The sequence below is a fragment of the Mus musculus genome, chromosome 11 (genome assembly GCF_000001635.26).
Source record: "Mus musculus strain C57BL/6J chromosome 11, GRCm38.p6 C57BL/6J".
NCBI lineage: Eukaryota > Metazoa > Chordata > Mammalia > Rodentia > Muridae > Mus > Mus musculus.
Genome location: NC_000077.6, coordinates 107,980,904 through 108,006,247, shown reverse-complemented (window position 1 = coordinate 108,006,247; position 25,344 = coordinate 107,980,904). Strand labels below are relative to the sequence as shown.

Below are 25,344 nucleotides of genomic sequence, written 5' to 3'. Positions count from 1 at the left end.
CAGCAGAAAGGTTGTAAAGATCGCTGGATCCCTTCACTCAGCAGCTTGTTCCTTCTGCCTTCTTTCTCTTTGATCCTGGTACTCAGGAGGCTGCTGAAGGGCACTGGAATGTGAGCACTTCCCTGATTACAGGCAGTGTCCCTTCTGAGGGACCTGCCTTCGAAAGCTAATGCTATCAGACCTGACTCCCCACCATAAGCACCTGGGCCCAGGCACAGAACAGCAAGCCAAGCCCCTCGTGGTAAATCAGATTTTCCCAGCCTTAGACTATGTGGATTCGTCCTTTATAACTGACTTCACATCCACCTCTCCTCTCACATGGTCGAAGAGGACCAGGAGCTCTTGTGTCCATTGGTTGAGTCAGCCCAGATCAACCACATCTGTTCACTGCTTATAATTTCAGCACGGCACTGACCAAATGATCACATAGTCATGAGTCCCAGAAAGCAAATTCCTACATTTTCCTCTGATTGAAAATCCTCTCAGGCTGCACTGTATAATTTGACAGGGGCTGGTCATACGAGACCTTGGAGTATTTAAAATATGTACAGGCTTAAGCTGGGCATAATGGTGCATGCTTATTATCAAAGCACATGGGAGACAGAAAGAGAATCGGACCTTCCTTTGCTATGTAGTGAGTTCAAAGCCAGCCTAGATTACGTAAGACTACATCTCAAAACAAAACTAAACTTATGTGTAGTCAGATGTCAAATAAGTCGTTAATATAAAATATGCAAGCTTTCAAAGGCATAGTAACATGAAAAGTGTAAAATATTGTAATAATAACTCCATGGCTAATATATACTGAAGTAATATCTTGGATATAATTGGTTAAATATAGCACATGGCCAAAGATTTTAATTATCATAGGTATTTTATGCTATAACCCCATATGAACATTAAGCATAACTCTAAGTTAATTTCAACTATTTCTTATGTTGTTAATGCATTTTCTAGAAACTTAAAAACAACATGTATACATATGTATGTGTATTTCTATTGTACATGGCATATCTAGAATACTCCTCTCTGTTATTGAAAACAGTATTTGATGGGCCAACAAGATGGCTCACCAGGTAAAGGCACTTGCTACCAAGTTGGATGACCCATGTTCAATCCCTGAGGCCCACGTGGTGGGAGGAGAGAACTGACTCCCACAGGCTGCTTTTTACCTCCACACTTAGGCTATAGCCCACAGGTGCAGGCATACCCATGCCATATAGCCCACTCGTCAAGATCAGGCAGCAGCCTTCAATCGTGTCCTCTCCTTTCTCCCTTGACCAAAGCAGGGTCTTTTGGCAGCTGTACAAGTCTGGCTGGTTTGCTGGGAGCTTCTGTCTTCAGCTTCCATCTCCCTATAGTTACATGCTGGCATTGATGGCACAGTGTGTGTGCCTCCCATGTATACATGTGCTCTGGGGGGCTGACCTTGGATCATCAGTCTGGCTCAGCAGGTACTTTTGCCTGCTGAGTCACCCCACAGTCCCTGAAGAAAAATAGACTTACCTTTCTGCTGTCACCTGTCTGCCAAGGCAGTGTCGGGTCGATCCAAGGGAGGTTCTACTGGGAAGATGGTATGGCAGGTTGGTGCTTGTCTTCCCCAGCCATTCTGGATGCTGCCCCAGGCGGCCACTTCTTCCTCTCCCCGACCCAGATTACTGAGATCGGCAGGGCCCAGAGGGTGGGAGCAAGGGACAGAATTTTGGGGGCCATACTGCCCTGTGGACTGCATGCTGATACCCACCCACAGCACCCCAACTGGATCACAAGTACCCCAGACACATGCATAAAAACACTGTAGGTTTCTGTATTTTTTTTTTTAATGTTTGTGACTGTTCAGAACCACACAAGAATCTAAACCAAAAGAAGTCAAAATACATTTGAAGGTTGTGAGGGGCTAGTCTATGGGTGGGTAGTGAAGGAGCCTTCTGAAGCTTGGCATGGAGATGCAGAAGCTGCAGGGTCACCCTGGAGACAACCCCAATGCCTCTTTCCCTTTATTCTGAGAAACGATTTAAGACTCTCCCTTACTAATGAGCAAATTAATAGAATCCAATCACTACTGAGATCAGTGAAGAAGAGATTTGGTGGATAAGTTGTACATGGAAAGAGAAAGCAGATGTTTTTCTCTTTTATTTACTATTGCCAAAATTGGATTTTCTGAAAGCCTCCATTGTCTTTGAAGACTTTATCTAATTTGCAATGTTCTTTTCCAGATGGGGAAAAAAACAGCCCATTGGAAACTCTGAGATAAATCGTAGCTATTTGTTGATTTGATCAGCCCTGCAATGGTTACTATAGAAACCTAAGTTCTTTCGGATGCCCTTTAGCCACAAAACAGAAATTTGATGTGCCCCCGGTATGGATTCTACTTCTTTGGTCCCTAAATAGCTACTTAATTACTTTCTGAACTAAATGATGTTAAGGGGGTAAAAAAAAAATCTATTAAAAGGGCATCAGTTGAGATATATTTTAAGGTTTGTACTTCAGTTTGGTTTTAGAAGCAAAGTCTTAAGCCCAAATAGGATATGAGTTAGAAATTGTTTTCATTAAATCATTTGTCAATAGCTCTTAGCAATGAGCAAACCCAGAGAAAGTCTCTGATGGTCACAGTCCAGGCTTGCTGGTCGTCGTGGAAGGGAGGACAAAGACCGCACAGGAGCCCTCAGACTGCCATGTGTTCTCAGTTTAATTTGGAGATAGATTACATAATTTTGTTGGGAAACAAAAAGAAATACTGTCCAGACTGGCTTTTTTACTGTCCTAACAAATCCCTGAAATAGCATGAAAAGCCTTATGTTGTAGGCATGACTTTGTGGGTGGATATTGCCCGGTGTCTGGCAAGCATAATGCTAGAATCACTCCCCCACCCACAGTACCTAGGCTCTGGTAACCACAGAGGTCAGGGTGTGAATGAGGACCTGGGATGTGTCCCTTCATTATCAGCAATGGGAAGAGGGCAGAGAAGGGCACAAACAGGAACACTGAGAGTAAGCCCTGACAAGGGTTTTTATGGCTGTTTCGAGAACTGAGCAGAATGAAGGTGACACAGTCCCAGGGTAGACCCGCTGCTGCTAAAGTGCTTATTACCAACATAAGGACCTGAGCTTAGACTCTGACCCAGCACCTAGGGGAAAAGCCTGGCAGGGCGCAGAGCAAGGCTGGGAAGGGTAACTCCCTGGGGCTTGCTGGCCGGTCAGCCTAGCCTAATTAGTGAGACAGGTTCAGCCAGAGACCCAGTCCCCAGAAATCAGGTGGAGAGCCTTTGTATGCATCTGCACATTCTCACTTACAAATGCAAACACACACATACACCACACTCACACCACACACACACACACACACACACACACACACACACACACGTACACATACACACAAACGCACAACCCGAGCCAGGCCCACAAGTCTAGTATGAGCTACCACTGAGGATGAGGCCAGGATTCAAGGCTAGCCAGGTAGTCGCAGTGGTGGAGAGAGCACTCATCCTATTTTTTACTGAATCAATCTACATTTTAATAAGATTTCCAGGTACTCATTACATCTTCAGCAGTGCTGATTGACAAGACAAAACCCAGGGGCTAATGGCTGAGCAGCGAAGTGGGGTGGGGGGGTTGCTAATGGAGCAAACAGGGACCCATACCAAACTTCCTCCCTTTGCATGACCCATGAATTAAGAATAATTGTTTTGAAATGTCTTTTTATCTACAAATCAAAGAACTGTAATGTTGTGAGAAGGAAAATTAGGTGGAGATTAAATTTCCGTGTCCCTAGAGTTTCTTAACAGGGCCACAGTCATTCCTGTGAGCTTTATCTGGGGATGCTTTAGATCATGGAGGCAACACTTCCAGAAGGAGTACATGGCCTGAAAAGCCTGGAATCTGTGCCCCACTGGGAAGGGTGTTAAGAGCATCTTTGTGGATGGGAAAGGAACAGCCAGAAGGAACACAGATCCGTCGGCATAAGGATGCCAGTCTCCTGTCTGAAATGGTGCTTCTTATTTCCTGCCTCTTCCTCTTCTGCTCTATCCCACACCTTTCTGAGCATTTGTGTGTCTTCACGTGTGCACACATACCATGTTGATCCATGCATCTTGGTACTGGCTTACTTTCCCCTTCTCTAAGTTCCAAGCAAATTAAATCTGTGCTGACTTTGATATAATTCTCGAGCCTCTTGAAATTGATTCCATTATACAAACTGAAGGTGGCTTCTTTGCTGGACATACCTACCTCTGAGGGTGGTCGGAGGCCATCTGCCGAGAGCCGTTTGGAGTCAGAAATCATCCACTTCACATGTCCAGAGCCCTGTAGTAGCTGGGTAAAACCTCCACAGATCAAGAATCCAATGGCTGTCAGAGATAGACCAACTTCTTTCCCGTGCTTTCTGTGATTCCAACAATTAGGGACTCTGGCGGTTTCTAGCGAGTTGCGTGCATCTGCCTGGTCTGTGTCAGGCTCCACTCCTGGAGGTAGAGTATGGAGAAATGGAGGCAAGAGACCTCCACTACCTTCTGTTCACTCTCTGAACAATGCCCAAGTGTCTTAGTCAGGGTTTCTATTCCTGCACAAGCATCATGACCAAGAAGCAAGCTGGGGAGGAAAGGGTTTATTCAGCTTATACTTCCACATTGCTGTTCATCACTGAAGGAAGTCAGGATTAGAACTCAAGCAGGTCAGAAAGCAGGAACTGATGCAGAGGCCATGAAGGGATGTTCTTTACTGGCTTGCCTCACCTGGCTTGCTCAGCCTGCTCTCTTATAGAACCAAGACTACCAGCCCAGAGATGGCACCACCCACAAGGGGCCTTTCCCCCTTGATCACTAATTGAGAAAATGCCTTACAGCTGGATCTCATAGAGGCATTTCCTCAACTGAAGCTCCTTTCTCTGTGATAACTCCAGCTGTGTCAAGTTGACACAAAACTAGCCAGTACACCAAGAGCCCCAGATGGTGCAGAATGCCTTTCTCCTTCCATGTCCCCGTAGGTGACCAGGGCTACAAGTCCTCTTTGTCTACTTGCCAGTGACTCCTGCTCCCAACACTGACCAAGCTACACAGCTGGAAGTGTTGCCACTCTGATGGTATTGCATGGTATCAACAAGAGCTTAGGACTAGAGGGGTCTCAAGAATCCAAATGGAAGTGCTGGAGATAGTGGCTGAGTGATTAAGAGTGGGTACCTGTGGTTCTTTCAGAAGGCCTGACTTCAGTTCCATCACCTCTGTCAGATGACTCAAAACTGCCTATAACTCCAGCTCCTGGAAATACAACTCCTCTGGATTCTATAAGCATCAGCACTCATGTATAGGTACCCCCATACAATCATAGACATACAGACATAATAATAAAATAGACTTTTAGGTCAGGCATGGTAGTGCACATTTCAAATCCCTCATTTCCAAGCACTCAGAAGAAGCAGACAGTGTTCTTGAGTTTGAGGCCAGCCTGTTCTATGTAATCAGTTATAGGCTGGCCAGAGGAATATAGTGAGATTTTTTATCTAAAAAAAATTTTTTTTAAGAATTCAAAATGGCAGTTCCCCAAATGAGGTTTGATGGCTTGTTCCTGGGATCCTCATGGGTATTTGGGGGCTCTTGCTTATTTTCATGAATACAATCTTCTTATCCTTTGAGAGCATTGCTGTGATATATAAGTGATGGTGACATTTCCCAAACTACATAGGCCAGAAGAGTGTCAGAGCTCGGGAACCTGGTGCATTCAGTGGCTCCCGTGTCTTTTGCTCTTAACACAGAGGCAGCAGCACAGCTTCCAGCATTCACCATCTTGACGTCTGCCTGGATGTCCAGATGCACAGCTGCAGGTCAGACTGTGTCCCTAGAGCCCTTGAGGGTGCGAAGGAAGGAGTGCTGGGGCTCCAGGCTGGCACTTCCCGTGTTTTCCAGAATAATAATTCAGGGTAGTTTAGTATGGCCAAGTATTATCAAGCCTTGGGCCTATTGGTAGACCTATTTGAGTTCAAGGGTAACTGCCCAGTGGCTTGTGGAAGATTCTGGGATTGTAACACATTTGTACTGAGGTATCTCCCCTGGAGGTGACCTCTCAACAGATGGAGTTGGAGGCCAGGATTTCCTAAAGCTTGATGACAGGCCTCTGAGCTCTTCCCTAGAGGTACAAAAGCAAAAGTGGCCACTGACATATCAGAAAGACTGACTTGTGCTCTAACTTCGAGGTCCCAGTGGATGCTTTTGTTGCTGGTTTGTTCTGTTTAGTCATGTTGGAGATTAAACTCTCTAGCCAGAAAACAAAAGCTTTGGTTGTTAGAATAAAATTTATTTTGAGAGCAATTATAGATCTGTAAGTTCTGACCTGAAGTCTCATAATTACAAGATGTAGAGCTTCCCATTTCAGTAAGACCAAGCCTTATCTCTCGAAAGTCTCAGCCGTTTGCACACAGTTCTCAACCTCTGGGTTGCAATGTCTTTGGGAGTCGAACGACCCTTCCACTGGGGTCACCTTAGACCATCAGAAAACACAGATATGTACATTACGATTAATAACAGCGAAATTACAGTTCTGAAGTAGCAACAAAAATAATTTTATTGATGGGGGGTCACTACAGCGTGGAGAGCTGTTGAAGGACCGCATCACAGTGTAAGGAAGGCTGAGAACCAGCCATTTTCCCCTCTCTGGATCCGATCGGGCTCAGGGACGCCATCACTCACTCAGGCTGTGGGAACCGGGCTGTGAACTGCAGGCTTTCTGCAGCTACCTCACACCGATGGGCCTGTGTGGCTGCTCCAGTCAGCTCCCCACCCCCTCCCCCACCCCCTCCCCCACCCCCTCCCCCCCACCCCTGTATAAGAGGGTATTGGTTCATTGTCCCTGATGTATTTGGGATGGTGAAGCTTTCTAGTCACAATGGGCTTCTATCCCGGGGTGTAGAGCTGAGGGACGGGAACCCTGGTGACCTTCCCTTCAGTTGACCAGGATGGGCCAATGCCTGTCTCCCAGCTTGTTTCCCTGGGGAAAATCTCAGGCATCTCCAGTTCCTTGAGAGCCTCCACATCCTCAGGAAAGCGGATTTTGTTAGGAGCATGGAAACGTGCTGGAGATGTCACTCAGGGAAGAGTACTTGCTCCATGGGTGGGTGTGGGTGGGTGTGGGTGGGTGTGGCTGTGGGTGTGGCTGTGGGTGTGTGGGTGTGGCACCCGGGTTTGATCCACAGCATGGGATAAGGAGCAGGGCATGGAGGAGGCACCTGCCTGTAACCCTAGCACTCAAGGTCACCTACAAGTTCAAGGTCACCATAGGCTACATGCAAAGTTCAAGGCCAAGCTGACTTACAAGGGCCTTTGGTGGGTGGAGAGTCACCTGGCCTGGGGTAACTTGAACTGGGAAAAGAAAAAAAAAAAAAAAAGACTTGTATGGGTTGTTTTATTCTAACTTCTGAAGAGTAATCAGTGTGTAGAGTCATTGAGAACCCAGCTATGCCCTCCTGGACATGCATACTAACAAGAATGCCCTGTTACCCAGTCACACGGATTGGTGCCTAGCAAAACATATCCACAGGCACAGTGGAACTGTTCCATACAACACATGTTAATGCACAGAAATGTTCTGAGGAGGGTGAGAACAGGCCTGCCCACATGTGGCTTGGTCCTAGGATTCTCACTGTTCTAACAAGTAACAAGGGTGAGGTGGATCTACACCTCTCTAGGGGCTACTGCTACTGGGCAGCTCCAGGAAGATCCTCCTTCCTTTGGGTAGCCTGAATCCACATGTGTCATCAAATGACTGCTGCCTCCCACCCTTTCTGTATTCTAAATGACACCTAGGTCGGGGAGGCTCCAGCGTTTGTTTCATGGTGCTGTATGCAGATGAGTGTAAGGACCATTCAGGGTTATTTTCAAGAGCTCTGTCTCCTCTGCCCTCTGCTGTCTGTCTTTTTAAAGCCTGTTTCTCGATGCTGGGCTTCTTTGGAGAAACAGTTTTGGGGGGCAGGGAGGAGAGGTTTGAATACACCAAGTTACCAGACAGGACTTCCCTTGGAGTAGCCCCTTCTGTCTCCTAAGAGTAAATAGTTGCAAACACTTCCGGTGGATGAGCCACTCTGATGGAACCTTCTGAGCCACCTAAACCTTTTACCTGTGTGAGGTGACAGGCCTAAGGGGTGTGTCTTTGTCCTTCTAACTATGTTGGACACAACCCTTCTACAAAGAAGTCATATTCAAATCCTAAGGCTGTATTTCCTAACATGACTGAAAAGGGAACCAGAGAGGGGTGAGGCTGGAGAAGCGGCTCAGAAGCTTCCTCCCTGCACCTCTCTGGCCACCCACAGGCACCTGAATGCCCATCATACACATAAATGCATGCAGGCACACACGCATGCACATAAATGCATGCAGGCACACACACATGCACATAAATGCATGCAGGCACACACGCATGCACATAAATGCATGCAGGTACACATACATGCACATAAAACCATGCAGGCACACACACATGCACATAAATGCATGCAGGCACACACACATGCACATAAATGCATGCAGGCACACACACATAAATGAATATTCTTTAATAAAAGAAGGGGAAGGGGAAAATGAGTCAGCAAAGCTATCAGCTCTCCCGATCCCCCTCCCAGCAGGTAAACTGAGGTTCTTCCCAACTCGCTACCCCCTTTGAAGAGATCGGTCCTCTCCGCGGCTGGTCACTCTCACCTCCCTTGGCATTCCAGGAAGCAGCATGGTACAGTAGCAGGAAGTGTCACATTCCTAAGCTGAAGCCCATCTTTGCCACTGCCAGGCTGTGTGGCCTTGGCATTCTGTCATCTGGCTGGCCTGCCTCTCCTCAGACTCTAAGTCCAGTATGGAAGAGAGGCTTGCAAGGCTGCTTGGACAGTTAAGCAAGTAAATATAAAAGGTGCTTAGAGCTAGACCTCTTCCTCACTCTAACAAAACGCCTAACAAACAGTGCAGTAGGCATGGTGAAAGAGGCAAAGAAACTGGTCACATTGCCTCTGTGCACAGGAAACAGAGACTAGAGAGGAGGTAGGGCTAGGCCCATCCCCACTGACCATGTCCTCCAGCAAAGCTCTCCCTGATAAATGTTCCAAATCATTCCTAAGCAGGGCCACCAGTGGGAACCAAGTATTCAAACACATGAGCCTCTGGGGACAGTTCACACCCAAGCCACAGCAAATCTAGGCCGCGGGTGGGTGGTTTGCTCCACTTCGCCACCTGGGACAGAGAGGCCATATGGCTCAGCTCGTTGTGTGTTACACCACAGAGCCTCCTTCCAAAGTGTGTTCCATTTGCTCTTAGTCTATGTATTTCTTGTGCCCATTTCATGATTGACCCTAGGAGAAACACCCTAGCTTGTTCGAGACAGGGAATGTTACCAGTGTGGGTATGACACACCCCGACACCTCAGCAAAGCTAGAGTGCAGTCACCCCCCACCCCCACCCCCACCCCCACCCACACACACACACACCTACCTCAGCATGGCTTTGCTCTTGCTTGGCCACAAACTAATCTTTACCTTGTGGGCTTTTCTGAAAATAAATCTGTCAGCAACTAGCCCATGCCTGCCCCCAGAGACTGTGTGTCTCTCAGCCGACAGGCCACACAGAAATAAGCAGGGTCTTTGGTCTCAGCAAGGGCCATAGCTGAGTGGCCACATTTGCACAAAGCTGATGGCTTGGGGTGGGGGTGGGGTGCAGGAAGCAATGCCACCATGCCCCATTTTGTATCTGAGGTCACCTTTCTGTACCCCACACTGTTCCAGTCCCCAGCACAGCATCCTTGAAGGTCACAATAACACATTAGAAGATCCCGTTGGCTCTTTCTTGAACTACTGTGCAAAAGTCCCCCAAACACTTTCGAAGCCTCTGGGTCACAGCTCGAGGACCTAGGACTCCGCCCTTGAGCCTGCTCGTGATCTGCTTCCTCCTCTCTGCTACACTCTGCAACACAGTCTACACCTCAACTTTCCATGGCTCCCCAGAACCCCGAAACCCAGAGCACCACAGAAAAGTAACCCCCACTCCCAGCAGTCTCTTGCACCAGGCTGGTGCCCCCCTTCACACACACACAGAAAAAGGTATAGATTTACACCTCTCTCTTGCACTGAAACTCCTTCTCCAGAAACCCCCCGCCCCTTTCCTCTGAAGACCGACACTGGCAGTAGAACCCTGCGAACTGCCTGGCTTTCTGTGTCTACCTCATTGGGAGTCTTCCTGCTGAAGCTTCGTCTCTTCCTCTCTAACGATCCTGAATCTCTTCTGATACTGCTTGCCACCTGTCATGGCTATGGCTAGACACTGCCATTGAAGCAACACCCAGTTGCGGTCCAGTAGAAATAAAAGATCTGACTTGGAGAAATAGCTCAGCCATTAAAAGTTAGTTTCACAAACAAAAATATAGGAAATTTAAAAATCCAGTTCATCTCTGATGAGGTAACATTTCAGTCCATTTTACAGACGACAAAACTGAGGCCCCAGAGAAAGTAAGGATACCATATGTGGCATTCCAGTCTGTGACTGGGAGGGTCCAGCAACCATGCTCAGCATCACTCCTTCCCTGTGAGCTGATGGCCACAGACTTCAGAGAACACAGAACAGTGCCTTGGCAGCCAATCCTGGAAGCAGGGGTCTCACAGAGCTATAATTGGATGCCTGGGCTTTAAAAACCAGGATGGTTTTAAAATGTTCCATGCACATGGACTAAAACAGAACACTGTGGAAGTTCTGTGCTAAATTTAATGGTTGTTGGCTCTCCTTTTCAAAATGCTTGTTTCTGTCAATTAGAGAGAGTTTAGAAAATCCTTACATTTCACTGATTGAACAAGTGGATTGAACAGCATTTCAGAGGCAAACTCATAAAAAAAAAAAAAAAAAAAACCAGAAACAAAGACCTCTGTGTAAAAAAACCCAGGTTCGAGCCCCTTTTGGGGAGGACCAGGGTGGGGGTGGCACGGTACAGCTCTCTGTTCATCTTTCCTATCTAAACCACCACGGAGGAAAGCGAGCTTCAGTGTCAAGCCTGGCTGGGACAGTTTGGGCACTTGCTTGGATTCTTCTGGTCCGGCTTCTTCTGGCTCTTCAATTCTAGCTGAACACCCCAGAGTTGACTTTTTCATTTGAATCCTGCCCTCGTGTGAAAACTACCACCATCTCTCACCATTCCCCCACACCATGCCTCTCAGCCCCCTCGGGGGTCCCTGACAATGCCCACTGCCTCCCCCGCCTCTTCCGATCCACTCTTAGTTGTGTGGTTTGCGGTGCCTGAGTGTGGAAGAAGGTTTTAGAACATTCAGAAGACACAAATGCTCTATTATCATTTGAGCTTTGCAGTTTCCTATAAGCATCTGGCCATTTCAAAACTCCCACTGACACCGGCAGACACTTGGCTCTCTCATGTCTGTGGTTCCTGTCATCTCTGTAAAGGTCTGTCTGGGAAGATGGACCACTTCATTCACACCACTTTGCATTATTTATCTGGACTCTGCTTGAACCTTGGGCAAATCTCCAGGCAAAGATCTTCATCAGGGTGCAATCACTCCAGGAGCTGAAGACCACAAGAGGGCAGTAGAGACTGGTAAAAGAAAGACTCCCTGCACCTTGACGAACACAAGCCACAACAGAAGCAGAAACTTGCCTGGGCCTCTACTTGTTCATGAACAGGAATGGCAATGAAATGATCACTTCACGCTCCCAGTTGCTCCCAATTTTAGGCAACAACCTCCGTCCTAAAACAGAGGCGGTCAAGGGCCGTCGACACAGGTCTTGTTGCTGCTTTCTATCTGCCCTTGCTTGCCCAGGAACTGTTTTCTCAGGAACAGAGAATCCCCTGCCTTTAAGAAGCATTGCTGACAGTCTGGAAAACCAATACTGGGACAGCATGTGTGAATTCAAGGGACTCCGATCCCACAAAGCCTGTGTGGTGGTGATCCAGGTGCTCCTGGCAGGAAAAGCAATGTGTTAGTGTGAAAAGAGTCTAAACATAATATGCCACAGCCATTCCCTAAGGTGGACATTGCATGAATTGGCTGTCAGCCCTGGGAGGTGAGGGGATTGGGGGGGGGGGGAGGCAGACTACATTTTCATGGGTGGAAACACCTAGAAAAGGTAACAATGGGATGTTCGTCAAAACAGGATCCTTTGGGGAATCCCAGGATCCTCCCATAGCAGCTGGGAAGGACTAAAGGCAAACAGCTTTCTAGGGAGCACTTACCAGGTGAGGCAGGCTAAGCTGCTTCTAGGAATGGCCAGGTCTACCCCAGAGGACTTGGAGGCAGTTAACTGTTGCTGGTGGGGGGAGGGGCACACCCTCCCTGAAGAGCTATTGGCAGTTAGTGGTAACTGGGGCTGGGGACGAGGGGCAGTTTTTTTTTTTTTTTTTTTTTTTTTTTTTTTTTTAAGACAGGGTTTCTCTGTATAGCCCTGGCTGTCCTGGAACTCACTCTGTAGACCAGGCTGCCCTCGAACTCAGAAATCCACCTGCCTCTGCCTCCCGAGTGCTGGGATTAAAGGCGTGCGCCACCACCGCCCGGCAGCAGTTACTCTTAAGGTGCCTGTGCTCCTGTTAACGCTAACAAAACTCAGTTCGTTCGCCAGAAAACGAAGGAAGGAAGAAGCAAAGGGGGTGGGGGGAGACTTGAAAGTGGAGTGGAAATTAGTGAGGGAGAAACAGGAATCCAGGGGACAGGAGGAAAACAGGAGATGATAAGGTGTGTGTTTTGGGGGGGCGGGGGGTGGGATCAACATACTCTGCATACATGTGTGAGGAAGAGATGAAGCAGGCTCGATAGGCATGCCATCCATCACTGGATGAGCCAAAGAACACGAAGGAAGAACAGATGGCCATAAAGAGAATAGCAATGTCTACTAGAAACAAACCAGGCTTGGTAGGAAAAAAAAAAACCACCAGGGAAAGCTCTAAATCGACCCCTGGGGCCACATTCCCCCACCTACCCACCCATGGGGTGTGACCTGGTTCCCATAGCATAGGGTTCCATCAGCTTCCTGTGGCTTCCTGGCTTCATTTTAACAGGGGCAACCACCTCATTGGCTACGACCATAAAAACAGTTCTCACTAAGGAAGTGGCTTTCTGTGTATCCCCCGTCCTTGTGCATCCTTGAGTTAAATGCCGCCTAGTCTGGCAACACAGCCTTATTGTCTTGTGCCACTTGGGGAATCAAACGTCACAGAAGAGACCGAACGATAATTTAATTCAGGTGTGTTGAGAAGTTTCCATTTTCTCTGTCCTGGTAAGTTAGCCAGGGACACAGGCATCCTATCAAGTCCAAGTGCAGGGCTGGGGGTGTAGCTCTTGGTAGAGTGTTAGCTAGCTTCTAAGCTTGGAGGCCCTGGGTTCAGTCTCCAGCACTGAAAAATAAAACCTATGAAACTGTAAGAGGTCCAGTGCAGCTGGAAATGAATGACTTGAGGATCCGTGCACCCCGGAAATGGACCCCAGCCACGGCCTGTCATCCTGACGCACAGCCACACACTCACTTGTCTGATCTCGTGCTGAAGCAGCCGAGCACTCTGTCTGCACCGCCAGAGCTAGTTACTGAACCTTCGCTATTGCTCCCAGGGTGGTATGCCACTGCAGAGATAAGAGTCTGGGCTTCAGAAACGAGGGAGGAGAGGAGCCTAGACATGTCACCCCGACTCCTCATCTGCAATGCGAACAGCCTTGTGTCTCTTGTCTCCAAACTCTTTCAGAGGTTAGACTGCTCTGTCATCCTCCTGTGGTTGGGGGACACCCAGCCTGGGGCCACCTGCAGTGCAGGGGGATCAGCTTCTGCAGCCAGTGGATCCAGAGCCCTGCACTGAGGACAATAGCATCCTTCTCTTCCTCCACAGCACTACCACAACCTTGTGAGGGGCTGGAGGGTGCAGATGGCTCTGGAGAGCATCTGCAAGGTTCACGCATCCCCATCCGCACTCGGGTGTCTTTGCTATAGGTAGGAAGACTCCCCAGAGACCCTTCCAGGGCTGGCGGGGCTGACTGTGGTTCTGAGGAGCATGAAGAGTACACTCCTGTCATCTGTTTGTGACTCCTGGCTTGGGAAGAAAACTCTTAGTCATCGGGTGTTAACAGTCACCCAGCCCCACCCCCTAGTCCCAGAGTGTAGCTGCAGTGTGCGTAAACAAAGAAAAGCATGCAGGCAGAAGGACATGGGTGACATAGGAGGTGACCTTCCCTAGGGGCAGCTGCTTGCTTTCTGTCAGGTAAACTTTTCTCTGGCTGCTGTAACCAAACCACGCAAGCCACAAGCCTTCCAGTGATCCATTGCTCACTGACTTAGAGGCTAGAGGCTTCAGGGTGAAGGCACAGACAGATTGGCATCTGGTTCATAGATGGCCCCTTGCTCCTGAGTCCTCGCCTACTGGAAAGCACAAGACCCTTTCACAAGGACACTCACCGATCCAGTTATGATGGTGGAGGCAGGCCTTGTGACTTCCCCACACCTTCATGTTAGGGGTTAGGGTTCCAACATGTGAATCTGGGGCATAAACATTCAGGCCATGTCACCTTCCCAGACTGTTCCTTCTGGTATGTCAGACATGGAGCCCACAAGCCTCATAAGGAAGCATGACTGAGAATACCTGTGAATGTGACCTAACACAAACTCATCATCTTACTTAAAACATTAAGACGTGTTCCTGTATGTGTGTGTGTGTGTGTGTGTGTGTGTGTGTGTGTGTGTGTGTGTAAATATTTTTAATTCCAATTGTAAGGCTCTAGAGCAGTGGCTCTCAACCTTCCTAATGCTTTGACCTTTAATACAGTCCCTCACATTGCGGTGAACCCAAACCATAAAATTATTTTGTTGCTATTTCATAACTTTAATTTTGCTACAGTTATGAATCATAATGTAAATCTAGTATGCAGGATATCTGATATGCGACCCCTGTGAAAGGGTCATTTGACACCCAAAGGACTCTCGGCCCTCAGGTTGAGAGCCGCGGCTCTAGAGGATGAACTTTGAGATGATGACATCATTTCCCAATATCAAAGGTAGACACACCTGAGTGAAGATGGTCTCAAAGCCAGATCGGAAAGAATGCTGCTAGATGTCCCAACCAACATATACACATGTCCTAAGAGAAGCCAACGCCTTTTGGAATCAGGGTGTCCTGACCCTTTAGTTGCACCTCCTTTCGATGATCTTCCCGTCTGTCCTCATACAATCGGCCATGCGCATCACCAGCCGTGCACATCCACAGTCGGCCATGCACATCACCAGCCGTGCCCATCCACACCTCCTGACTTGATTCTGCATCTACTAGGGAATCTGGGAACAAGGAAGAGACTCAAACTGAAAACGATGCACCTGCCTGCTACAGAAACACTGAACAGAGAGAACACCCAGGTGTCCCACAGCAGGAGAGGGAGAAGTGCCCAATGCATGGCCAGGAGGCACAGGTTACAGCATAATCTCCACGTGTTAATAAGGTGTGAAGATGCAGGGCCACAAGACATCTGTAAGGTGTTCACAGGGATCATCAATGGGCAATACGATCATAGGCACTTAATTATTTTTATTTTATAAAAAAATGTATGCATCATAAGTTTTAAATGAATGTATTTTATTTCAAGAAGGAATAACTCTGCTGTTTAGAAAATGTTACATGAAAAGACATTCATTCATTCATTCATTCATTCATACATTCATCCAGAGCATTTGAGGTACACCATGTCCCAGACATGTCCTAAGCTCTGGAGATAGACCAGAAAGAACCCAGCAGAGGACCTCAATCTCTTTCCAGTGACTAGAGATGGGTGACCAGGGACAGAACATAAAGAGACCAGGCTGCAGGAAGAGGAGGAGGGACACAGACCACAGGAAATGGGGAAACAGGGTCAGTTGACAGGGTGAGTGGGGGACCCTGGGGTCTTAAGGTATCATCTGCAGACTAGGAAGATGGGTTGGTGTGCCTATGCGGGTCACAGACTCAGAAAGCACAGAGGCCCTCCGGGGGCAAGATTGCTTGGCCGGTTCCAATCGATGAAATGAGTTACCCAGAAAACAGTAGGCTTCTCCTGTACTTTACTGTGCTACCAAGAGAGACCCTGTAATGGCCACTAAGTAGCATCCTTTTAACCTGTTGCCTAGCAACTGAGTAGAGGCACTAGATGTCAGGATTCCTAGCTGGTTGGAAACACAGGCGGTAACTCTAGCTAACAGGTAGGTCCCTCTAGCAAGCCCACCCCAGGTCCTCATGATTTCCTTCTGAGGCTCTCAATTGCTCTGAGCCAGTATTGCAGCGAGCACAGGTGAATGCATGGCCTTAGAGGCAGGGTGCCGTGCTGCAGCCTTGGTTCTGTATAGTGCAACTTCCACAAACCCTATCCTGCTTTGTAGAGCCTTGTCAGTATCCAGATAATGAGCTCAGAGCATTTCCATCATGAAAAGGGAGGAGGAAGAGGAGGGGGGAAGGGAGGAGGAAAAGGAAGGAAGAGGGGGGAAGGAGGAGGAGGAAGGAAGGAAGAAGAAAGAGGAAGGAGGAAGAAGTAGGAGGAAGAAGAGGAAGGAAGAGGGGGAGGAGGAGGAAGAAGAGGAGAAAAGGTTTTAAAAAAAAAGTGTTAAGAGTGGTGGCGCACACTTTTAATCCCAGCACTTGGGAGGCAGAGGCAGGTGGATTTCTTCTGAGTTCGAGGCCAGCCTGGTCTACAAAGTGAATTCCAGGACAGCCAGGGCTACACAGAGAAACCCTGTCTCGAAAAAAAAAAGTGTAAGAGAAATCTACAACAGTTTGTGTGTTTCCATGGTTGGGCAGCATCGGCCTGTCTACCCTGGAATGTCATAAGTAAATAGACCCTTCCAAGGGTCTTGAACTTGACTGTCAAGTTCAGTGGCATCGCTATGTTACACTTCATAGAGCTTTGATAAATATATTCATCAAAGCCATACTTGCACTAACTCATGGAAACACTTTTATTGAAGACACATTTACAAAACAAGTACGAATCAGAACATTTAAAGTGGGGCAAAGGGACGTGAGACACTGACCAAACTCTCCAGAGGTTACCCAAAGGACCCCTGGGAGACTTAGGCTCACACTGCAATGTGGGTCTTAGAGCTCAGAGAAACCAGAGCCTCTTGTCAAAATTTCCAGGCAGAGGCATGGTACGAGAGCCAACAAGCAATGACAGACTCACCACAACTCTGATTTTTTGGGTTTTTTTTTTTTTTTTCAAAACTAGAGTGCACTGGGTAGACACAATGCAAGAAAGGCAGGGTATCAATGGTGTTAACTGAAACCTTTGCCACTGCTCCTCCCAAAAGTCAAACTGTACCAACTCTGCTGCTCCAAATGGTTTAACATGGTAGAACATGGGTGTCTTGGGCAGGAGAGATGACTCAGCGGTTAAGAGCACTGTCTGCTCTTCCAGAGGTCCTGAGCTCAACTCCCAGCAACCACATGGTGGCTCACAACCATCTATAGTGAGATCTGACGCCTTCTTCCCACCTGCAGGTATACATGCAGACAGAACACTGTAGACAAAAAAAGTAAGATAAAATTAAGAAAAGAAAGACAATGAGTATCTCCCATTGCTGTTATTATCATTGTTTTATGGATTTTTTTTAAGTCAGAGTCTCATGTAACCCAGGCTGCCCTGAATTCCTGGTCCAGCATGCAAGAACTGACCTCAGGGTTACACCACCCACACCCCACAATGCAAGGCATTTGGCGTGGATCTCATCCTGGTTTTAATGTGAAAAACCCTGCAGTAATGGGCTGGGTGTGCAGGGTCCCTCCCATTACACAGACAAGTCACTGGGCTCAGGAGGGGCCATACTACTTCACTTCCAGCAGATGTGGAATGGGGCTTGCAGTGTTGAGACTCACATTGCATGGCCTGCTTGACCCTGCCCACCCCATAGCCCTTCGAGGGCTACAAGAAATGCCTCTGTAGTTCAAAATGAGATGTATTAGTAGCGAGTTATTAGCTCATTTCCCCATGAGGGGAGGACACTGGCTGGACTCAGAGCCTAGAAATCTAGGCAACATCATGAAGCCAAGCTTGACAAATGTTCAGGTGCCATCTTTTGAAGAACCCAGAGTCCCCAAGTGCAAGTTAGTTTAGTCAAAGCCAATAAAACAGGCTGGTTCTGTCTAAGGACAAAAGACGAGAGCACAGGAAAGTTCAAGCATTTGGAATTACTTTGCTCTATTTTAAAACATCAAGGTGTTTATTTCCCCCTTTTGGGGATAATTTCTATGCTGTTTTGTTTTCAAGATAGGGTCTCACTACGTAGCCCTAGCTGTCCTGGAACTTGCCCTGTAGTCCAGGTTGGACTCAAACTCAGAGATCCGCCTGCCTCTGCCTCCTGGGTGCTGGAATTAAAGGCGTGCCCACTACGCCTGACTATATGGTTTTTTTTTTTTCCCCTAGAGCTGAGGACTGAACTCAGGGCCTTGCGCTTGCCAGGCAAGCACTCTACCACTGAGCTAAACCCCTCCCAATCCCAGACTATATGCTTTTCAATAAGGCTGTTTCCTTAATCAGTCTCAGCCCAAGCTACAGAAATCCCATTTTTTTTCCTGCTGTCCCCTCCCCTGAGAGGCCATGAGGCCCAAGGGAAATATGTAGCCTCCAGACAGAGCACAAACATGGGCAAGGGCCACAGGGAGTCATAACCTATTTTCTGGTGCTGCAACAAAATACCCAAAGCTAGCCAATATGTAAATTAAAGAGGGTCCTCTATCTTATGGTTCTGAAGGTCCAGAAACACAAGCAAGTATCCATCTGCCTGCCCCATGGTGAGGCCTGGCATTATTTCAACTCAGGCAGAAAATGGAAGGGGCCTTCTGAGCGCCCATCTTCCCAATACTGCCTGCTGTCAGCCTCTGCCATCTGAATTCTGTTTGCTCTAGACCCAGTGGGACTGAGGCTGTGGAAGATCCACCAACCATAGGACACAGCCTCTCTTTCTCTGTCTGTCTGTCTGTCTGTCTGTCTCTCTCTCTCTCTCTCTCTCTCATTGTCAAGCAGGCGTTTTGAAACACTAAGTCTGGCAGAGGCTGTGGCTCTGCACCTGCTCTAGATGTCTCTGCTTTCTCTGGGTTTCCTGGGTGACTTCTGAGGCATCAGTCCCCATGGAGTCTCATTTGCCGTTTCTTTCTGCTGATTCCTCTTGCTTTCCCCCACTGGTGGTGAGAATGGGACTCATGGAGAGTCCCACCCCAGTGCCTCCCTCCAGGCTTCCCATGTGTCGTGACCCCAGCGTACAGGAACTCCTTTCGGTACCAGAGCATCCTTTACCAGGTATCCTCCAGGCTGAAACCAGACGACAGGAGCACCGCCATGTCCTCCCATCCATTCGATCCTGACTTAACCAAACACACCCTGTTCTTACTGCTCATTTGGAAGTAGCAACAAACCATCTTCAAAGCTCACCAATTAGGCAGCTCCTCCCTGGAGAACATTCTGCCGTCGGCGTTTGGCCTGGGTACAAATTTCCTTCATATGGATCAGTTTTAAGTTACAGAATCTACAAATAAGAAAAACATTGATGCACAAATTTCATTTCCTTCTTATGTTAACCATCTCAAGATACCATTTACCCTCAAGAAGTTAATTATGCATCCCAGAATTAGAATTTCCCCACCATCAGCGGATTCTTTGAAGCGGCCTCCTGGTTGGTTGTCAGAGCTGTTAGCTAGGCGAAGAATGAAAGAGTGTGTTTACTTTGTAGATCTTCCCCATGGGATGCGCAGAAGCACCGGCCATCCTCACTCTTTACCCTCGGATTCCTTTTCTCAGCCCATCACCCTCTCCTCATAGCTGACAGCCAGCTTATTAACATTGGGCTGGTTCCCGTCGCTCTCTCCTTGGGGGAAAAAATGACCAATGGCTTTTTATGTCTGTGTTTGTTTCAGAAAGCCAAGCTAGGCCCTGCTGGTAACAAAGTCATCAGCCCTTCAGAAGACAGAAAGCAACCATCCAACAACCTGGACAGAGTGAAACTCACAGACTTCAACTTCCTCATGGTGCTGGGGAAGGGGAGTTTTGGGAAGGTAAGAAGAGAGGGGGTTTGCATAAAAGTCTGGAGCAGTACTGCTCAAGTGTGGACCGAGGTGTCCTGTAGTCACACAGGCACATGCCTCACACACTTCACACTTGGTTAAAAACAGCATTGGAGAGTTGGAGAGAAATGACTCAGCAGTTAAGAGTTGGAGAGAGATGACTCAGCAGTTAAGAGTACTTGCTCTCCTTCCAGAGGATCTGGGTTCAGCCCCCAGCACCCTTCGGGCAACTCAGAACCAACCACCTGTAATTCCAGCTCTGGGAGACCCAATGCCTCTGGTCTCTCTGGGCACCCGTGCTCCCAAGCATGTGCTCCACCACACACATGCACACATGCATGCAAAATTAGAAGTAAAATAAATCTTTTTAAAAATAATTTTGAAGCCAACAGTGCTGAGATTAGGGAGATAGCTCAGTCAGTAAAGTACTTGCAAGTAGCTCTGAAGCTCTGTGAGATGTGGTGGCAAGCACTGCTAATCCCAGCACAGGGGACAAGTGGTTCCTGAGGCTCGCTGGCCAGCCAGCTGAGCTCATTTGACCAGTTCAAGTGAATTGAGACTCTACCTCAAAAAAAGAAGAATAAAAAGAAAGAAGAAATGAAGAAAGAAGCACGTGTTCTCTCTCTCTCTCTCTCCCTCTCTCTCTCACAAACACACACACACACACACACACACACACACACACACACACTAACCCAGAAAGCAACAAAGAATTAGTTTGTGGTGTCCCCATTCCCCAGTGTTCAGAGTACAGGGCATGCTCCCAATCACTAGTTGAACAATTAATTTCCACAACTGAAAACGAAACGTGAACTCGCCCAAAGCCTGGATGGTCACAATGAGACCCTATAATGGGGCCATGTGGACTTCGGTCTGCACAGCGTTCTCTGGCCTCTGTGGCTCCAAACCTTGTGACAGATCCATGAGCTGATTTTGAGCCTGCCTTTTTCATTGTTTGTGTCCTGGGCCTTCAAGGTTGCAAAGGTCGCTCACATTTTACCCTCCAAATGCTTCCAGAAAACATGAATATGGAAAATTCCAAACTAGACCCACTGAAGAGTATTAAATATCCCCATTAACAGACGAAAATAGCAACTTTGTATATAAATACCCTACACTGTCTACAAACATGGATACTTTAAAAAGGAATATGAATGGTGAAAATTTTTAACTTGTGGCATCTTACAATACTTAAAAATCCAAAAGTTTATGTGAGCCAGCTTTCCATAACTATAATGAATTACTTGAGGTAATATATGTATAAAGAGAAAAAGGTTTGTTTTGACTGGTGGACTTAGAGTCTGTTTTGGTTCATGGTTGAGTGGTCCTACTACTTTCGGTCTCTGGCAATATAGGGCATCCTGGCAGGAGTATGTGGCAGAACACACTTCACCATCATTTCATCAGACAGGAAAAAAAACAAAACAACAACAACAAAAAACAAAACAAACAAACAAAACAAAACGTGGCCTTCATCCCACGGTGCCCTTCAAGGGCATTGCACACCCACAATAACCTAAAGGCCTGTGATGGTTAGCTTTAATTGTCAATTTAACACAACCTAAATAGAATCCCTTGAAAACAGAGTTGAAATTGGTTTAGACTGTGGACGTGTGCCTGGGAAATTGTCTTAATTAAATTAGTTGATATGGAGAGACCCAGCCCAAAGCACCATTCCCTAGGCAAACCATCCTGAACTGCTCGCGTGAGCTGGGCACAAGCATGTACATATTGATGTCTCTCTGCTCTTGACTGTGGATCTGACTAGATATTTGACATTCCCGCCTTGACTTCTCTGCACTGATGAACTGTAACCTGGAATTGATGGCTGAAATGAATCCCTTATCCCTCAAGTTATTTCTTTGTCAAGCATATTTCATCAAAGCATCAGAAATGAAGCCAGAGCAGACCTCGGCTCCTACAGGGCCTCCCACTCCCCAACCCTTGTCACACCAAGGAGCAAAGCTTCTCCATGCAGACTTAAGGGGATGCCACCCAGGATGAAACCACAGCAGAATGTGTTAGCATTTTTTCACGAGTCACTCACAGACCTGCACCAGCTGTTGCCAAACTGTCTCCCGACACTGTTCCCCACAACCTCCGCCCCCACTCCCTGTACCAGATGTCTGCCCACCAGTGTTGAGCCTTCTCTCCTTCTGTCCCCACCCCCACTCCCCCAGGTGATGCTTGCTGACAGGAAGGGAACGGAGGAACTGTACGCCATCAAGATCCTGAAGAAGGACGTGGTGATCCAGGACGACGACGTGGAGTGCACCATGGTGGAGAAGCGCGTGCTGGCCCTGCTGGACAAGCCGCCATTTCTGACACAGCTGCACTCCTGCTTCCAGACAGTGGTGAGGACTGTCATTCCTGTCTAACACTACATCATGGTCTCGAGACACTCGGGACTTTAATCCCGTTTCCTTTGGGAACAAACTCACACTGTTCAGCTTTCATTACAGCAGTGGTTACATTATGTTAGAAATAAATAGTCTAGAGATGATTGGTGTTGGTGGGCACGTGGGCATGGAATAAATACAAATACCAAACCACTTTAAATAAGGGGCCTGCACGTGGGAGGATCTGGGTGTCCATTAAGGTCCTCCAAGTGGCTGTACGTGAGAGGTCTTCTTCCTGTAGGCCCTGGGCTAAGACTTTCGCAAAGCAGTTGTGGATTCACAGCCCTGCCTTCTCTTTTTAAGCAAACCAGGCTGGCCTTGAACTCAGAGATCTGCCAGCCTCTGCCTCCCACATGCTGTGATTAAAGGTGTGTGCCACCATAGCTAGCCAGCCCTGCCTTTTACAGACAACCCCCTCCCCCATCCTGCTGCTGCCACGCCCAGCATTGGTGTGCCAGGACACTTTGTTTTCTGAGGAGCTGTCTCTGTATAATGACACAGCAGGAGGAGCAAGCTGTGACCTGTCCAGCAGCCCGAGAGCTGTGAGAAAGGTCACAAGAAATAAGCCCAGATTATAATATTTCCTCGCATATGAAATTCAAAATTTAACATTCTAAGGACAAAGCTACACCCCTCCACTTTCCTGTCACCCACAGCAGCTTCCCGACTGTGAAGGCTGTGAGGAGTTGTAAGAAACACACAAACCTTGCCCCTACAATCTGACCGTTTACAGGAAAAAGTTCTGCTGACCTTAGGCGCAAAGTAAAATGTAAAAGAAATGTTCAAACTACAAAGACACCAGCTGTGGGGCTTCCTGGTCTCCCCACACTGACATGCATTCTAAGATGCAGCGATGAGCTGAGGGGTTCCCCACCTCCAAGCCCCACTCTCCAAGCAGCCGCTGTCAGATCTCACTCCCCTGACAGCTAGTGTTACAGTCACCGTCTCATGTAAAACTTCCCTGTGATGGAAAAATGATCCGTGCTTAGGCCTCTCCTTTTAAAATCTTGGGGAACAAGATGCCTTGAGAAGCTTGGAGTCTCAAAATGGGGGATTTTTGTGGACTCGGCGTGCGCCAAGCATGCAATGTTGGCAGCGGCCGCTGTGTGTCAGCCTTGCACTGGTCATGCAGTCGGCTCCAGCCCTCTCAGAGCTCCAGAGAGAACTGGTGGGAAGGTTAGGAGGGAGAACACAATCTCAGCCCTGTTCTGTGAGCCCACGGGCACCCGTGCAGCTCTGGAAAACTGCGAAGAAACTGCGAAGAAGGAATTGAATCCAGAGCCGGGGGTTCCCATAGCCACTTCGGGGCTGTTGACACCAGCTCCGTCATCTCTCCCTCCTGGAGCTACACTTGAATGTTTAATAGCCCCGGTGTGTAAGGGGGGTTGCTTTCTAGACTCTAGCAGAGGTCAGCTCTTACCATGCTCTGTTGTGCTGCTGGTTGTCCTCCCATTAAACTGCCTGGCATAATGTCCCCATCTGTCCCAGCATAATGGCCTCATAACTATGCAGACTTACTTGGCTCCATGATATATGCTCTCCGTGGGGCCAGCTCTTAGCATACCAGTGACAGAAAATATTTAGAAAAAGGCAATATTTGAGCACATTCTGGAGGCAAAAGAACATTGATTAAAATCTCCTTTTATGGTGAACCCCTCTCTTCCACCCACTAAATATCATTACATGTGCGTAATTTATGAGTTCAATATAACCCCAAAAGATATGTTTTCAGAAGCATCCATTTACGCACCTTACTGCATTAGCCCAGCATAGCTCCTGGAAGTCGCAGGCTATCTTTTACGCATGCGCACCATTGATAACAGGGGTTAAGATGGAATGACAGGCCCCGTATAGGGTCTTCATATCACCCCTGATTGAGAGACGAACTGTCCGTACGGGGAAGTCTGTGTGGGGGAAGGGAAAGAATGTTTGAGGCCTTTACTGTAATGAGGTGCATAACTACCAGTAGGCTGACCTGTTAGCAGCGTCCGTCACCTGCAGATGTACGGATGCACATTATCCCCCACTCAGTGAAGAGCAGATCTGTCAAGGTCACCCTGTGTTTGCTAATATGAAAGCAAAGCTGATAAGCTCTGCTGGGGAGGGACCCTCCTCACGTGTAAACCTTGGTCTCCAGGACCGGCTGTACTTCGTCATGGAATACGTCAACGGCGGGGACCTCATGTACCACATTCAGCAAGTCGGGAAATTTAAGGAGCCACAAGCAGTGTGAGTAATCTTTATTAACATTTTTCTTTCTTTCTTTTTTTTTTTTTTATTTTGAGTCTTGAAATTCAAACAGCCTAATTCTCCCAACTGAGAACTCCTTCTAGATACTATGTCCAAGGGCAACTCTGCTCACTTGGGTCTCAGCTCTGAAACTTCCCAGAGTAGCAGCTGAGCCAACAGGACCTGTGCATAATAGGTATGTCTTAGGACCAGTGATTCTAGTCTCAGCAGACTGGACATACGGACGCCTGCCTCCCCATCACCTACTAACACCCGTATGGATGGAAGCCTTCCCTGCTTGCTGCTCATCCAGCAAGAGTGTAAAGTGATGAGAGGCCCTTGGGCAGCCCATGCTCTCATTAGCAAAAGCCATCCAACAGTCCTGACACATTGCTGAAACAGTGCAGGTCAACACAGGGTACCACTAACACTCCAGAGTCGGAGAGTGGGTGCAGCACAAAACTGGGGGATGCCCAACCCAGAGATGAGAGGTGCCTGCCAAGGAAAGGATATGGAGCCAAGTCCAGGGGGTGACCTTCAGCTTAGGTGACATGAGGTGGTGGGGGAGGCTGGACAAAGAAGTGCAAAGCCTGCTGGGAGGGCAGCCTATGAGGATGGCAGAGAGAAGGGCTTGATCCCACAGAAGTTCTGACAGAGCCTACTGGCTGAGACAAGAGGAAAAGTAAGGAAGGGGCCGGTGCAAGGGG

The 25,344-nt window shown here is 47.9% G+C and overlaps 1 protein-coding gene and 1 non-coding gene across 2 annotated transcripts in view; one reads left to right on the top strand and one right to left on the bottom strand.

The window, feature by feature from the left end:
• Window positions 1-25,344, top strand: part of Prkca (protein kinase C, alpha) — a 410,502-nt gene that overhangs the window by 337,641 nt on the left and 47,517 nt on the right. The window contains exons 9-11 of the mRNA NM_011101.3: window positions 19,863-20,000; window positions 22,190-22,363; window positions 24,546-24,637. Coding sequence (NP_035231.2) covers window positions 19,863-20,000; window positions 22,190-22,363; window positions 24,546-24,637 — 404 coding nt within the window. The remainder of the gene's footprint in view (window positions 1-19,862; window positions 20,001-22,189; window positions 22,364-24,545; window positions 24,638-25,344) is intronic.
• Window positions 9,332-9,400, bottom strand: Mir7223 (microRNA 7223). The gene has a single exon (NR_106082.1). It is a non-coding gene; the product is annotated as a microRNA 7223 (primary transcript).